The sequence below is a fragment of the Lynx rufus genome, unplaced genomic scaffold (assembly GCF_022079265.1).
Source record: "Lynx rufus isolate CCGP_SWC_20201006 ecotype Redwood Valley unplaced genomic scaffold, mLynRuf1.p SCAF_3, whole genome shotgun sequence".
NCBI classification, from domain to species: domain Eukaryota; kingdom Metazoa; phylum Chordata; class Mammalia; order Carnivora; family Felidae; genus Lynx; species Lynx rufus.
Genome location: NW_025814845.1, coordinates 148,903,370 through 148,919,966, shown reverse-complemented (window position 1 = coordinate 148,919,966; position 16,597 = coordinate 148,903,370). Strand labels below are relative to the sequence as shown.

Sequence of the window (16,597 nt, the reverse complement as noted above, 5' to 3'; positions counted from 1 at the left end):
GTCAATAAATGTATGCGTTCTGACTGCCCCACTGGGCAGCCATCGCCCCATCTCTCTCCCTCTCCTTGGGCCTCCTTATGTTCTGAGACATAATGAAATTAGGCCAATTCATAACTCTACAGTGGCCTTTTAGTGTTCAGGTGAAGGAAAAATTCATAGATCTCTCACTGTATTTATTTATTTAAAAGTTTTTTGTTTGTTTGTTTGGTTTTTTTTTGTTTTTTTTTTGTTTTGTTTTTGTTTTTTTTTTTTGAGAGAGAGAGAGAGAGAGAGAGAGAGAGAATCCCAAGCAGGTTCTGTACTCAAACTCAGGAACCATGAGATCATGACCTGAGCTGAAATCAAGAATTGGACATTTAATTGCCTGAGTCACCCAGGTGCCCCCACATATCTCTCACTTTAAATCAAAGCTAGAAGTGATTAAGGTTAGTGAGGAAGGCATGTCAAAAGCTGAGATAAGCTGAAAGCTAGGGATCTTATGCCAATTAGCCAAATTGGAATGGCCCATTAGCCAATAACAAGGAAAAAGTTTGAAGGCATTCAAGAGTGCTATTCCAGTGAACACAAATGATAAGAAGGCAAAATTGCTTTACTGCTGATGTGGACAATGTTTGAATGGTCTGGATACAAGATCAAACCAGCTACCACATTCCCTTAACCCAAAAGGTGTTCCAGAGGACGGCCCTAACTCTCTGCAGTGCTGTGAAGGCTGGGAGAGGTGAGGAAGCTAAAAAAGAAAAGTTTGAAGCTAGCAGAGTTTGGTTCAGGAAATTTAAGGAAGGAAGCTATTTCTATCACATCAAAGCGCAAAGTCAAGCAGCAAGAACTGATGTAGAAGCTGCGGCATGTTATCTAGACAATCTAGCTCAGACAATTAATGAAGGTGGCTACACTAAATAACAGATTTTTCGTGTAGAGGAAACAGCCACTTATCAAAAGAAGATGCCATCTAGGATTTTCCTAACTAGAAAGGAGAAATTAGCGCCGGGCTTCAAAGCTTCAAAAGACAGGCTGACTCTCTTGTTAGGGGCAAAGTTAGCTGGTGATTTTAAGTTGAAGTCAATGCTCATTGACCACTCCAAAAATCCCAGGGCCCTTACGAATTATGCTAAATCTACTCTGCCTGTGCTCTAAATGGAACAACAAAGCCTGGATGACAGCACATCTGTCTAAGCATGGTTTACTGAATATTTTAAGCCCACTGTTGAGATCTGCTCAGAAAAAAAGATTTGCTTCCAAACAGGACTGCTTATTGACAATGCACTTGGTCACCCAAGAGTTCTGTGGGAGATGGGCAGTGAAATTAATGTTGTTTTCAAGTCTGCGAACATGACATGCATTCTGCAGCCCATGGATCAAGGAGTAATTTTGATTTTCAAGTCTTATTTTTAATAAACACATGTTGTAACACTATAGCTGCCATACTTAGTGATTCCTCTGATGGATCTGGGCAAAGTAAATTATAAACCTAGAAAGGATATACCATTCTGGGTGCCATTAAGAACATTTGTGATACATGGGAAGAGGTGAAAATATCAATATGAACAGGAGTTTGGAAGAAGTTGATTCCAACCCTCATGGAAAATTTTGAAGGGCTCAAGACCTCAGAGAGGGAAGTCACTGCAGAAGTGGGAGAGAAGCAAGAGAACCAGAATTAGAAGTGGAGCCTGAAGATGGGGCTGAATTGCTGCAAGCTCATGATCAAACTTGAAAAGGTGAGGGACTCTTTCTTATGGATGAACGAAGAAAGTGGTCTCTTAAGATGGAATCTACTTTTGGTGAAGATGCTGTAAAGATTGTTGAAATGACAACAAAGGATTGAGAGTATTGCATAAATTTAGTCAATAAAACAGCAGGAGGGTTTGAGAGGATTGACTCCAGGTTTTTTGTTGTTGTTGTTGTTGTTGTTTTTAGTTTATTTATTTTTGAAAGAGAGAGCGAGCACAAGCAAGGAAGAGACAGAGAGCGAGGGAGACAGAATCCCAAGCAGGCTCCGTGCGGTCAGCAGAGAGCCTGATTCAGGGCTCAGTCTCACAAACCGTGAGATCATGAGTTGAGTTGAAATCAAGAGTCAGACACTACACCCACTGAGCCACCCAGGAGCCACCCAGGAGCCCCCCCGGCCCAGTTTTGAAAGAAGTTCTGATGTGGGTAAAATGCTATCTAACAGCATCACGTGCCACAGAGAAATCATTGGTGAAAAGTAGTCTGCCGATGCAGCAAACTTCATTGTTGCCTTATTTTAAGAAATTGCTACAGCCCCCCCAATCCTCAGCAGCCACCACCCTGACCACTCAGCAGCCATCAGTGTCAAGGTAAGACCCTGCACCAGCAAAAAAGTTTATGACTCATTGAAAGCGCAGATGATGGTTAGCATTTTTTAGTAATAAAATATTTTTAAATTAAGGTAGGTACAGTGTGTTTTTTTAGACTTAATGCTATTGCCCACTTAATAGGCTATAGTATAGTATGCACATAACTTTTATATGCACTGGGAAGCCAAAAAATGATTTGACTAGCTTTATTGCAATATTTGCTTTATCACAGTGCTCTGGAACGGAACCAATAATATATCCCTAAGGATGCCTGTAGGTTCCAAGTTCGACGCAGGGCTTGAACTTCTGAACTGCGAGATCATGACCTGAGCCAAAGCTGGACGCTTAACAGACTGAGCCACCCAGGCGCCCCTAATCCTTTCTTTTTTTAATTGACTGTAGGAAATAAAACACAAAGCTATCTCTTCAAAAGACAAATTTTTACTGATATCACAGTTTTATTTATAAATGCATTTTGTCTGTTTGCTTCACAAATAGCTAATCTGTGAGGCAAGGAAACACAGCCATATTATGACTTAGACTGTGCCCCTGAGGGATTGGCAGTAGAAATTGATGTGCGGGAATAGGGGTGAGACCAAAATGAAAGATTTAATTTTCAGCCTTTGATTTATACCATAAAGAAAATTTCGAAATTGACAGGTTTCCCAGGCAAAGTAAGGGATGGAGGATATTTTTAATCTTTGTAGAATATTGAGTAATAATTTCCTAGACTCGTAATAAAGCTTCATTTTTTATAAGAAGCCAAAGATGACATGGTGTATATAATGTCACTATATCAATAAAAGATCTAATTCCTGATTTCCTATCTAAAGACGAATGTTGGCAACCAAACAGGAAAACCTCACCAGTGTGAGAAAGCTAAAGAAATTTTAATTACTCAGGTTAGAAAAGAAAATACAAGGAAATAATTCAGGGAGGAAAGGGCCCTTTTCCACAAGGAACAGCCTAAATCCCTAAAACTATAGGAAAAGATACTCTTAAGGTCAACTTAAAAAAAAAAATTAGACACAAATTGTAAGAAACTTTCAAAATACGCTTTAATGGGGTTTTTGGATGGAAAGGTCTAAAGACAGATGGGAAGTTTTTGTTATTTAGTTTGCAGATTCATTTCAAAACCACATCTGATATGATGCAGATTGGTTACTCTGGAGACTATTTAAGGAGTTTGGTGAAGATTTCTCACAATTATTTCCTAATGATCTCTACTGTTTTCAAGCTCTTTCATAATTTAAAACAGTGTGGATATTTTGCAAAATAATTCTATGCCTTTTGCCTGGCTAGTTAGAGATACAGATGGTTCTTGTTTTTCCGAGTATTTATTACTGAAGCCTCTACAGTTACAATGTTAGTTAGAAAGCAAGTTTTCCCTGAGACAAAAATATTCATTGATGAACTAGCTACTCATAAAATTACTCCCCACTTAAACATTATTGCACCCTTTTAACACCATGACTATTCTGTCTCAGTCTGTCCTCATCTTTCTAATTTGACTTTGCTGATTATCAGATATTCTAAACACATGACAATAAAAAAAAAAGATGGTGTAGTTGTGTCTTACAAAAAGGTGACATCACAGTGGTTGTATTATCCTTTACATATATTATTTGATTTAATCCTAAGTGCAACTTAATGAGATAGGTTTTATTATTTTTATATTGTAAAAATCAGCAAATGAAGGTTTAGAAAGGTAAAGTGACTTTCCCACAGTCACACAACTATCAAGTGGACAGAGCAAACTTCTGTGAATTAATAGCTCACAAATTTATAACAAGCATTAGTTCTTTTTAAATCTAGTTCTAGTAGCCAAAATACTAGTAGAGTAATTGTTATAGGTTAGTTTACCAGAGAGTCTTAGAGAAAGTGTAATTATTAAGATAATTTAGCAGGCCTATAACTTAAACGAAACCACATCTAACAACCTGGTTAACGGTAAGATTATTCAAAATAATGCACACATTATAAATAAAAATGTTTTAGTTAAATACATTTTGACATAGCAGTTGTTCCTTGTCAAGTCAATAAAATTTACTTGGGTAATATTCCTCCTGGCAATAATCAGCAAACATGTGCCAAGAGTGAGCATTTTCTTCCTCTTGTTTTTTAAATTCCAGCTCCTAGTTAAGGACATCAGCGTTTGCAAGCTGTGTCAAACCGAGAAATCTCAGTCTCTCTCTCTCCTTTATTTGACTGAGAAAGCTGGGCCAAATGTGATTCTAGGTCACTTAAAACTGAACGTGAATCTATAGTTTATTTATAACTCTCAAAACGGATTTCAACTTAAATATATTGTCAGTCATACCTTCCCTTTGAATAAGTATTTCTTTTACATACTACTATAAGGTATTAAACAATATCCTTTTTCTTTTATTTTCCTGTAGTCTTTTGAACTGTTTTTTAAATAACCAAAGGTTATTTGATTTTTTTTTTTTAATGATAACATAATACATCTGAATGATGTCTTCAAAACCAGCACGTTTATACTGGGAAATTTGAACAAAAGAGACTGAAAAACAAAAACATGTTTTAGCCTCAACTGAACAATCCTTTCTTACTAGTGTTAACCAGTTTTGTCGTGACCCCTCTTCTTTTACTCTGTGTGTGTGTGTGTGTGTGTGTGTGTGTGTGTGTGCGCGCGCGCGCTTATACACACACATGGGCCATGCATACGGTTATAAATGTTTCATGAACGTGTAATACGGCTGGGAATCTCAATTTCTAACTGATCCACCATGAGGTTTACACCAAAGTAGCTTCCATATCATATTATTTGAGGGAACAAAAAGATTTTAGAACAAAGCCTGAAGGCTGAGTAAATGTAAGATAAGAACTGATTGGAAGGTATGGCTGAAACGTTGTATCCCCGCAACAAAGGGAAACATCAAAAGTATGATGATGCCAAGAGAACTGGATTTTACCAGCCTCAGATTTTGTTGGATGTGAAGGTACAGCCCCGCAGAGCCATGGTGAAACATCCTGAAGTGGAGGGTAGAAAGGGTTGAAAGTGGCGAAATGACGTCGGTTCATGTGGTCTTCCACTCATTTCTTCTCATTGCCATCAGGGTGCTAAAGGTCCTCCCTATTATCAGGGTAACCTATAACTTCTTTTTTTTTTTTTAATTTTTTTTTTCAACATTTATTTATTTTTGGGACAGACAGAGACAGAGCATGAACGGGGGAGGGGCAGAGAGAGAGGGAGACACAGAATCGGAAACAGGCTCCAGGCTCTGAGCCATCAGCCCAGAGCCCGACGCGGGGCTCGAACTCACGGACCGCGAGATCGTGACCTGGCTGAAGTCGGACGCTTAACCGACTGCGCCACCCAGGCGCCCCAGGGTAACCTATAACTTCTTAAAATGGGGACACTTAAAAGACTAAAGGAAAGGCACCACAGATATTGAAATTATTGTATTTTATAATATCTATTTATTAACTGACAGGTTTTTTAGAATGTTAATGGGTAAATTAAATAGTCCTAAACTATTTCTTTTTAAAATCTATCTTTTCTGAGGTGCCTAGGTGGCTCCATCAGTTGAGCGTCAGACTCTCGATTTCTGTTCAGGTCATGGTCTCAGGGTCTGAAGATGGAGACCTACCTCTGGCTCTGCATGGAGCCTGCTTGAGATTTGCTCTCTTGCTCACTCTGCCCCGCCTCCACTTGTGCTGGTGCCCTCTCTCCCTCTCAAAATAATAATAATTAATAAAGTATGTCCTTTCTAAATAAATACATGCATTTATATATTATGTATATTTATTATATATATAAATGTATAACTTGTATATAAATATATATATATTAAAGAGAAAACCAAAATAATTGGAATTCTCTTTAAAGTTGCAATTTTGGTATTAAATTTGAAAGTGTTAACACTATCAGTTGACCGTGCCATATAATATAATGATTTCAATGAGAAAATGTTCTCTAGAGTTGAGGTAGCTACAATACTTGATAAAGTCAGAGCTTGATTTTATGTATTTTATATTGATATATGTAACTATTTAAGCCATTTATTTTTATAGATATTGTCTTTGTCTTGAATAAGAGGGGTTTTTATCAATAAATATGTTTTTTAGGACAAAACTCAGTCAAATTAATTGTTTCTACTTAGGAATCTTTTAATTTTTTGTCTAATTTAGATTTGGGTGTATATGTCTTCTCAATTCCATTTCCATTTCAATATAAGTTATCCAATTAAAAACAAGCAGTCTATCAATATAATCTTCCCATTCCAAAACACAGCTATCAAATTCCAATAAAAAAATAGTGCATGTCATTTAAGATTTTATTATTTTTTCCTTTATATTATAGGGATTAATCTCAAGGTATTCCTGCATAGAAATTTTATTTTTATAATTACCATTTCTAAAAGCTTCAAAATGCAAAATTTTAGTGTTCCATTCTTAAAATAATTTGATTAAATATTTCCGACTGATCTTAAACAACTGCAACCAAAATTTAGAGAACATATTTATCAAAAGTTCAATATAATTGCAGAACATACACGGTGATTTACAAAATACTTCTTCAAATGTTCATACTTCTTAAAAATTTCCCAGATAACAAGCAGTAAATAGAGAAGGCTTGTTGTGCCATAATCAAATGTAATTTTTAATTCTACATCAGCTTTGTCAGATACAAGGAAATATAGTTCAGGTGCTCTGTTCCAATAAAGAAGTCATAAATGTTAATGACTACTGCTACTCTTTCATTGATAGAGTGTAAGAGTTTATGGATATAAAATAAATCATATATGCATCATAACTAATTCCAAAAACGCTGCAGCTCCACAGATTTCTTTTTTTTTCTTTTAAGTTATGCTGTGCTCACCTTAAGTGCAACTAACATGTCTTACCGCACAACACTATTACAATTCCATTGACAGTATTCCCTATGCTGTACCTTTTATCCCTGTGACTTACTGGCTTTTTTACAACTGTGATGAATTCCAACAGAGATTTTATTCAGCTCTATCACAAGCAAGTGACATTTATTTTCAATGTTGAACTTTTTAAGTGAATTTAAGAGAGACTTCTCAATGGAATTTACAGTGACATTACATAGCTCATCTTCAACAAATGTAATTCCAAAAGCTTTACTTTGATTACAGAATTAGATTTAAAAATTAATTTAAAATTAATTTAACCAATTTTCTCTTTAAAGTAGGAAATGATACTGAAACAAGCCTCACATCATTTCATTGCTTGCAAATTTCCCATCATGCACTTTTCCAGGAAAAATTAAAATGAAAAAAGAGTCAAATTAATTCAGAAAAGCAACAGTTTGATATAAATAAAGACTTGGTTTCTATAATGTAATATGTAAATGCTTTCCCTACAAATGCACATATCAAATGATCATCTTTGGGCAGTGTTCTTGAAAGGACTGTATCTTTTGAAGTAGGTGCTGATGAGTTTTTAGCTCTGTGTTCCTGTGGCTTTTATGTGGACGGAGCTTTTGTGAATGTTAGATATAGACAATGTTTTATTGATGTTACACATTCATCATCAACTTTCTTGTAAAATAGAAATCTGTTGCTTAATTTTTCAATGAACATTGAACTTTCATTTCTTTTAGCCCATTCTGCTAAAAGGATTTATTGTGAAATGTAAGAGTGTTGCCAAATAATGAAATAAAGAAATGTTTGTAGGTTTCAAAGCATTCACTGCTCAGCTTTCACTTATAGTTTTGTAACTCATATCCATGACACTTGGATACTTTAACCCACCTTACAGATGTCACAGGTTTGTGCACCAAGTGGGCAGCAGAGGGGGAAAGTTACACACTTCTGCCCCCATTCAATTCAGGAGTCAGCATCCTCTGAAAGGAAGATGGTAGTTTCTTCGTTACGGGAAGAATTCAATAAAGACAGATGGACCATTCCGGATGTTTGCTGTTGTACAAATTTAATTTAATGTGAAACTATTAAAATAGTCTCATACTCTTATGCCATGGGAGAATCTAGAAGTAAAATTGAAGATCAGTCAAAGCAACAATGATGTATTTTAAAACAATGACTAATAATACCTAATCTAAAAATGAAAAATCTTGGGGCACATGGGTGGTTCAGTCAGTTAAGCATCTGACTCTTGATTTTGTCTCAGTCATGATCTCAGATTTGTATGATCAAGTCCTCCATACTCAGTGTGGAGCCTGCTTAAGATTCTCTCTCTCCCTCTGCCCCTCTCCCCCAATCGCACTCTCTCTCTCCCTATAAAATAAAATAAATAAATAAAATTTTAAAATGAAAAATCTAGAACAAATGCTAAGCCAGAGAGGATATGAGGAAAAAAAATAAGTACTATAGGGCTGTCTTGGCAAACCAAGATGTGTAATTTTAATATCATCATCCATAGGTAGGTGACTTTCAAACCTTTATCTTTGATCTTGACCTCATTTTCAGAACATATGTGAATGATTTCAACTATTTTCAACATATAAGTCAATGTTCAGACTTATGACCATCAACACCTGCATCTTCTGCTGGCATCTTAGACTCAAGGTACCCCAAAATAAGCTCTTCATATACAAGTACACACATAGGGGCACCTGGGTGGCTCAGTTGATTGAGCATCCAACTCTAGATATTGGCTCAGGTCATGATCCTGGGATAGTATGATCGAATCCCACATGGGGTTCTGCTCTGAGTGTGGAGCCTGCTTGAGATTTTCTCTCTCTCCCTCTGACCCTCTCTCCCTCTCACATGCTCTCTCTGTCTAAAATAAAATAAAAAAATAAAATACACACACACACACACACACACACACACACACACACACCCTCCCCTACCTCCTTCCTTATCTATTTCTGATTTAAATATTCAAATTACTGATATATGCCATATACTATTTTAGGTACTTAAAAATATGCCAGTAACCAAAATGGAATAATCTCAGCTTTTATGAAGTTTCAGTTCTTGGAGGCTAGGTAGAAAAATACTAAAAACTTGATGCATATATACAATGTCAAGTAGAGATAAGTTCTGTGGGAAAAGCGAACAGGAAAAAACTAGTGCAGACTATTTGGAAGAAAAGTATTTTATAAGATGGTCAGAGAAGGCTACTCTAATGACATGAAATATAAAGTAAAGACTGTGGCATAGCTACCTTTCAGTTACTTAGACCTGAAACTTCGAAGTTTCCTCAACTTATTTTTCCCTAAATATATTTTTAATTAATCCCCAATGTTGACAAAACAAGCTGCTGAAATATTATCTCTGACTTATATTCCTTAAGGACCATTGGAAAAGAATGAGAGGTTTTTTTTCTTTGCCATCTCAAGAGTGCAAACGACTTTTTAAAAATTTATTTTATTGTGGCAAGAACACTTAGCATGAGTTCTGCTCTCTTAAATTTTTAAGGATATATTATTGTTGACTGCAGGTACAATGCTGCACAGATCTCTAGAACTTATTCAGCTTGCTTGACTAAAACTTCAGGCTGGTGGATTAGTAATTTTCATTTTCCCTTCACCCTCAGTCCCTATTTCACTCTTTTATTCAATTGATTTCACTATTTTATATACCTCATATAAGTGAAATCATGCAGTATTTGTTATTCTGTGACTAGCTTATTGCACCTAGCATAATATCCTCAAGGTTCATCCGTGTTGTAGCAAAAATTGAAAATAGGAACCATACGATCCAGTAATTCTACTTCTATGTTTTTTTTCCAAAAGAATTAAAATCAGGATCTCAAAAAAAAATATTAACACCACTATGTTTATTGCAGTACTATTTACAATAGCCAAGAAGTGGAAATAATGTAAATATCCATTGACAGATGAATGGATAAAAAAAGAAAAGTAGTATATACGTACAATGAAACACTACTCAGCCCTTTAAAACAACAAAGATGCCTGGGTGGCTCAGTAGTTTAAGCGTTTGACTTTTGATTTCTACTCGGTCGTGATTTCACGGTTTGTGAGTCGAGCCCCGAGGTAGGCTCCATGCTGACAGTGTGGAGCCTGCTTGGATTCTGTCCTCCCCCACCTCTCTCTGCCCCTTGCCCACCACTCTCTATCTCTCTCTCGAACTTTAAGTCTCGAACTTTAAACGTCCTTAAGTATCGCGTAAACAATTTTTCCAAGAGTCCAATTTTGACTTGAAAGTTCAACATCTATCATTGATGACAAATACTCTCAGTTATTTCCCTCAATATGATAGACTCACTTCCTTCGTTTTTGAGAAAATGGTTTGCCATAAATAATAACTATAGTTTACCAGCCTTTTTTTTTTTTCAGGTAAAAATGATATTTCACACACACACACACACACACACACACACACACACACACAAACACAACTGGTGTAATTGGCCGATCAGTCACCCCGGTACTCTTCCTTAGAAGAACCATCATAAAACAGTATGCAGCTGAAGTACTTTCTAGGTACTTAACATTTTTTTTTTCAACGTTTATTTATTTTTGGGACAGAGAGAGACAGAGCATGAACGGGGGAGGGGCAGAGAGAGAGGGAGACACAGAATCGGAAACAGGCTCCAGGCTCTGAGCCATCAGCCCCAGAGCCCGACGCGGGGCTCGAACTCACGGACCGCGAGATTGTGACCTGGCTGAAGTCGGACGCTTAACCGACTGCGCCACCCAGGCGCCCCGGTACTTAACATTTTAACACACAGGATATTAAAAGGACTTTTACATAAGAGTCAAAATGTCATAAAATGATCATTGTTACTGCTTCATCAAGGATGGTAGACCCTCTTTAGAATTAGCATTGTTAGTACTACACTACAAGATGTGGCATTAAGAACACAATAACCACGCAGGTAGTTTGTTGCCATTGTCTTTAATTATGCTAAAGCACCAGAAGTTTTACCCTCCATTGTTTCTTCACCATCCGATCCAGCGAATGTCAACACAAGGAAAAAGGTGAATGTCTTCTCATAATTATGAAAGTAGTTGGGACCTTGAGAAACTCATGAATGGATCTTGCTAATGTTCCTACAGCCTAGTTTTTGTCATCTCACTCCTCCGCTCATGAGATTCCAATTGTTCATCATTGCCCACAGGGAATGTTAAAAAATCAAAGCTCTCAACCTGGAAGTTAAAATGCACACACTCTTACGTTAATTTATCTTTTCATTCCATATCGCCTTCGTGCAAACTGGCTCTAGAACAAACGAAGCTATTTCTATTTCTATTACAAACCCTGGGAGTTTGCAGTTTCCCTCAACTAATTATAGCATTCTCTATGCCTGAGGGCCTTATTTTTTCTCACATTCTTTGTATGAAGCCACATCTTTTTTTCAAGGTCCAACTCAAATGAGGCCTAAGTGGCTATCATAGATCCCCCTTCTGAATGCACTCAGCACTCTGTACCTCTCCCCTGCCATTTACGTTCTACCCTGTGATAACACCTCACCATCCCTGCAGCCTAGGAGGATGTCTGACACACAGTTGGTGCTCGGTAAATACTTGAACGTTTGGTTGCATTGAACCATTTGTGCACGTGTTTCACTGCAGCTACCATATGGGATTGTTGGCTGAAATTAGGGTTAATGTCTCTGTTCCCTGAATAGAGTATTTCTTGTTGTGAAGTTCATTATGATACAAGGCAATTCACCTCACCACCTTGATCTCATTAGTCAATCCTATTCTCCTTAACATTCTCAAGCTTATATCAAGATCTCCCAAACAAGAGCATAAGAATGTTACAACACTTTGAACTGTGGAAAAGAGTATTGATTTTTTTTTAAGTCACATTTGAAGGTTTATTGAGACAAAATTACCATTTAGTTATCTTCCTTGGACATCCGAGTAAATTTCTCAGAACAAAAGAATTACCCCCATCCATGCCATCGGACTATTATCTTTCTGGTTTCAAGCAGATATTTTAGGGACCATAAGGAGCTAGCATATTTTGATTATGAGTTTCCCATACCTAAGTCACTTTGTGTGGGCAATTGTCTAACATAAGGAAGCTAAAAATTCTGCCTATAAATGGCATTAGAGACTACAGCTTGCTTTGAGGAAATCTCAGAGAGCTCGTTTCTTTTCACAGAAGACCCCAAGAAAAACTTAGAATGTAAAAACAAAATGAAGTTTCTCCATTGGTCTGTCTAAATTGGGATGAAATCTCACATATTTTGTCTTAGTCATTGCAGGTATGGGAGAATATGGCACATGTCTTACCTGGAAGCAGATAAGCAGTGGTGCCTGTATTAATATCTTTTTTTTAATGTCTTTTTTTAAAATTTACTGTGAGAGAGAAAGCATGCAAGGAGGGATGGGCAGAGAGATAGGGAGAGAGAGAATCCCAAGCAGTTCCGTGCTATCAACACAGAGCCCCAAATGGGGCTCGATCTCACAAGCCGCGAGATCATGCATGACCAGAGGGGAATTCAAGAGTCAGATGCTTAACCGACTGAGCCACCCAGCCACCCCTGTTTTACTACCTTTGATCTTTAAGAAATTGCATGTATTTTCTTTCTGGGTAAAATGGTATTTATAATGGATATATCAGAGGGCTTATGAATATAAGGAAGAGCCTTTTAATCACTAGTAACCAAATCATTAATTGTGAGGTTCAGTGAAATGTATTACAGTTAAAGCAAATCAAGCGTAGCCCTATAGGTTCCCATATCTGCTCTGAAACCAGAATTCAGACATGCGCCTTCACTCTAGGTGACTTTCCAACAGCTAGCAAATAGTTCTCGCTCCATAAGGAGCCATCACACTGATGACACTGTGCTAAAACTTCGACAGCAGACTCCCGCAAAGTCCAGAGAGATCCTATCTCTAATCACTGATGCTCTCACTATTACCATCCCCGCCAACAGTGGGGTATATTCTACTAGATATGCCCAAGGGTTAGGTGCGTGCAGTTGAACCTCTGACTCCAGATTCTGCTCTTTCCGGAAGGTTCTTTTCCAGGTATTGTGGGAGAAGGGAGGATGATCAGTTCCCTTCCGTACACATTGCTCTGTCCAGCCAAATCTGCTCCATACCAGTTGTTCCTAATCACCCAACAGCCTCTTCCCTACAACACCAGCTCATTTCCAGGATAGCTTGTTTGGGACAATTTCCCTTGCTTGCTGCTTCATGGATTTAGAGCTCCTGCTTCCTTTATCGCCCACTTGACTTAGCTCAGAAGCCAGATCCTATGTCCTCTCTCTACCTCCATGGTAGCAGTCTTCCTCCAAAAGCTCCATTCACTTTTTGTCTTTAAGTGTATGTTTCAGCAGCTTCTCATTCAGAACAGGGGGAAGATGAAATCCTTCTTTTCTTAGGTGCCACTCCTATATAAATATGAATTTTTCATTTACTAAAAGATGCTGACTTATTACAAAATATATTGGTTAATTCTGTCCTGAATTCACCGATAGTATGTGCAAGAGTTTCCTCCTCCACAAACTGTCTCACATGGATTTTCTTTGTACTCTGAGTTTCTCTGAATAGCTGGCATTTCTATTTAAAATACCATTTTGTTCATTTTGGGATTTGGAATGTAGAAGCAAATGCCATCAACTAAAATAGTTAATGATTAAATCAAGAAAGCTAGAAGGCTTGTGGTGCCTGGGAGGCTCAGTCGCCTAAGCATCCGACTCTTGATCTTGGCCCAGGTCATGATCTCATGGTTCATGAGTTTGAGCCCCATGTCGGGCTCTGCACTGACAATGTTCAGAGCCTGCTTGGGATTCTCTCTCTCTCTTTCTCTCTGTCACTTCCCATCTCGTGTTTTCCTCTGTATTTCTCTCTTGCTCGCTCTTTCTGAAGATAAATAAACAAATAAACAGAAAGAAAGAAAGAAAAGAAAGAAAGAAAGAGGAAGAGAAAGGAAGAAAGAAAAAAAGAAAGAAAGAAAGAAAGAAAGAAAGAAAGAAAGAAAGAAAGAAAGAAAAAAGAAAGAGAGAGAGAGAGAAAGAAAGATATAAGCCTTGATATTTTCCCCCATAGATATTACAGTTTAGGCCTTTTCCTAATCAGTAACAATTTCAGTTTTTGTTGAAAGAATCCTGAGTACTTTGAGAGGTGAGGAGATATCTAATGGAGTGGAACCAAAATGAACTGTTGTAATAATTCTGTTGTGGCCCATTCCAAGGAAACAATGGATATGCATGTCCTTTGAAGTTTCTATATGCCATGTCATGGTTTTTATTAACCTACTATGTTTTCTCACATTATTTGGTGAGTATTCTATGAGAATGGATTTCAACAGACTTTGGTGAGATGAAACTGTCAGTCTATCGAGTTAAGATGACACTGGTCTTCCCACCCTATGTGAAATGTACAAGTTTTTTGTTTTTTTTTAATTTTATTTCTTTGAATGCGCTTTTATGCTATTAATATGTTTATTATGTTTTAACTAGTTGGGTACACAATGAATGATCTCATTTTTGAATGGCAAGATGAGGCGCCTGTACAAGTGGCCGAAGGACTCACTTTGCCCCAGTTTCTGCTGAAAGAAGAGAAAGATTTACGATACTGCACTAAACATTACAACACAGGTAGGGTTTGAGCATTCTTTATTATGCTTGTGACTTCTGGTTTTATGATGTTCAATATTTCTTAATTATAGTGGTAGATTAATTATTTTAACTATTTATAGCTCAGTATTTTTCATAGTGACAGCAGAAAACAAATGCATGTGAAATTTACGAATACTTCAACTCAATGCATGTTGTTATATAACTGATTCGTATAGGATCAAAGAAATGCTCAATTATATCTATTTTTTTCTTTTGCAAAAAGCCCATAGTTCGGTCTAAATGATGTTTCAAAAAAAAAAGTTCCTTTAATTTCTACGTGAACAATAAAATGTACTTTCTAGCTCTTCTTGGACAATATACGTTGTGTTTGATGACAAAATGAAAAGAAATTGCTTTTTTTTTTTTTTTAAGCTTCATTTGCCTAAACCTCTCTTTTGGCTACAGTTTTATGCATTTCAAGTTACTGTTACCTAAGCACCTACTACTTACACTGACACAGCAGCCTTTTGCCTTTGAGGATAGATATATGTTTTTAACTTTAAATTTTTTTAATATTTATTTTTGAGAGAGAGAGAGAGAGAGCGCGTGTGAGCAGGGGAGAGGCAGAGAGAGAGACACACACACAGAATCCGAAGCAGGCTCCAGGCTCTGAGCTGTCAGCACAGAGTCCCACACGGGGCTGGAACTCACGAACCGGGGGATCATGACCTGAGCAGAAGTCAGATACTCAAGCAACTGAGCCCCCCAGGCGCCCCAAGATTTTGTTTTTAACACCAAGGATTGATATATTTGCACATTCATGAGATCTGTTCTCTTCTCTCAATCAGTACGGACTATTCCCATAATATTTATTCTTGCTGCCTAAACCATTCCTACAAATTCTGTTAAACCACCCACAAGTGAGTCATCACTTCAGTGCGGTTAGTCCACAGCCTCCCACTGGCATCAGCTGCTGCTCCTATTATTTCCTTACAGTAACTATGATTCCTCTTTGGCTCATCGATTGCCGGTACTGTGACCTGACCTTTCACTCTACAAGGTCTTCAATCTCTTTTATCTCTTTAATCAATTCATAGTACCTGGTGAAAAAGTCACTGCTGTTTTCTTAGCCCAGGGATGAGGCTGATATTTAATTTAATGGGGAGTTCAAGGTTAAGATCTCAACCCAAAGATAAAGGGCAAGCAGGTCAATACCAGGGTCCTGGCTCAAGTCTCCAGGGGCAGTCACAGTGACAAGCAAATTTTAGAGAGATGCTAAGAAGCGACTAGAGTTGGTGTAAGCTAGTGATTTGGTTTCCTAGGGCTGCTGTGACAAAGTGCCACAAACTCGGGGTCTCCCCAAGACCCTCTTCTACGTCTCCCCTTACTCTATGAGTTGGCCACAGTGGCTTGCTTTCTTACGTACACTCACCGATTCCTGCTTTGGTTCCTTTGTATTTGCTCTTCCTTCTGCACATGCTCTTCTATACTTACATACGTACTTCTCTACGTACATTCTTCTACACACACAAACATACTGTTTCCTCAAATTGTCCCAAACTCAATACTCTCACATAGTTCCGGACTGCTCAAATGACTCCATAACAAGCATATGCTAAATGCCCAAATGCCCCCTTCCACTTACTGCTTTCACTGCCTAAAATTTTATCTTTAATTTCTATGCTTACTTATGTATTGTTTCCTTTATTACCAAAAGTTTTGAAAGCCAAGGATTATATATAGTCTATTTCTGTGTTTCCTCAGTCTGCTGAAGTATGAAGATACTCAACAAGTATTTGTTGAGTAAAATAGTAAATAAAAAGTGGATTTGAACATGGAGA

At 37.5% G+C, this 16,597-nt stretch overlaps 1 protein-coding gene across 2 annotated transcripts in view; it reads left to right on the top strand.

The window, feature by feature from the left end:
• GLRA3 (glycine receptor alpha 3) overlaps positions 1-16,597 on the top strand; it is a 194,726-nt gene that overhangs the window by 137,453 nt on the left and 40,676 nt on the right. For both annotated transcript variants that reach the window (XM_047092000.1, XM_047092001.1), the window contains exon 6: positions 14,658-14,795. In XM_047092000.1, the coding sequence (XP_046947956.1) occupies positions 14,658-14,795 (138 nt within the window). The remainder of the gene's footprint in view (positions 1-14,657; positions 14,796-16,597) is intronic.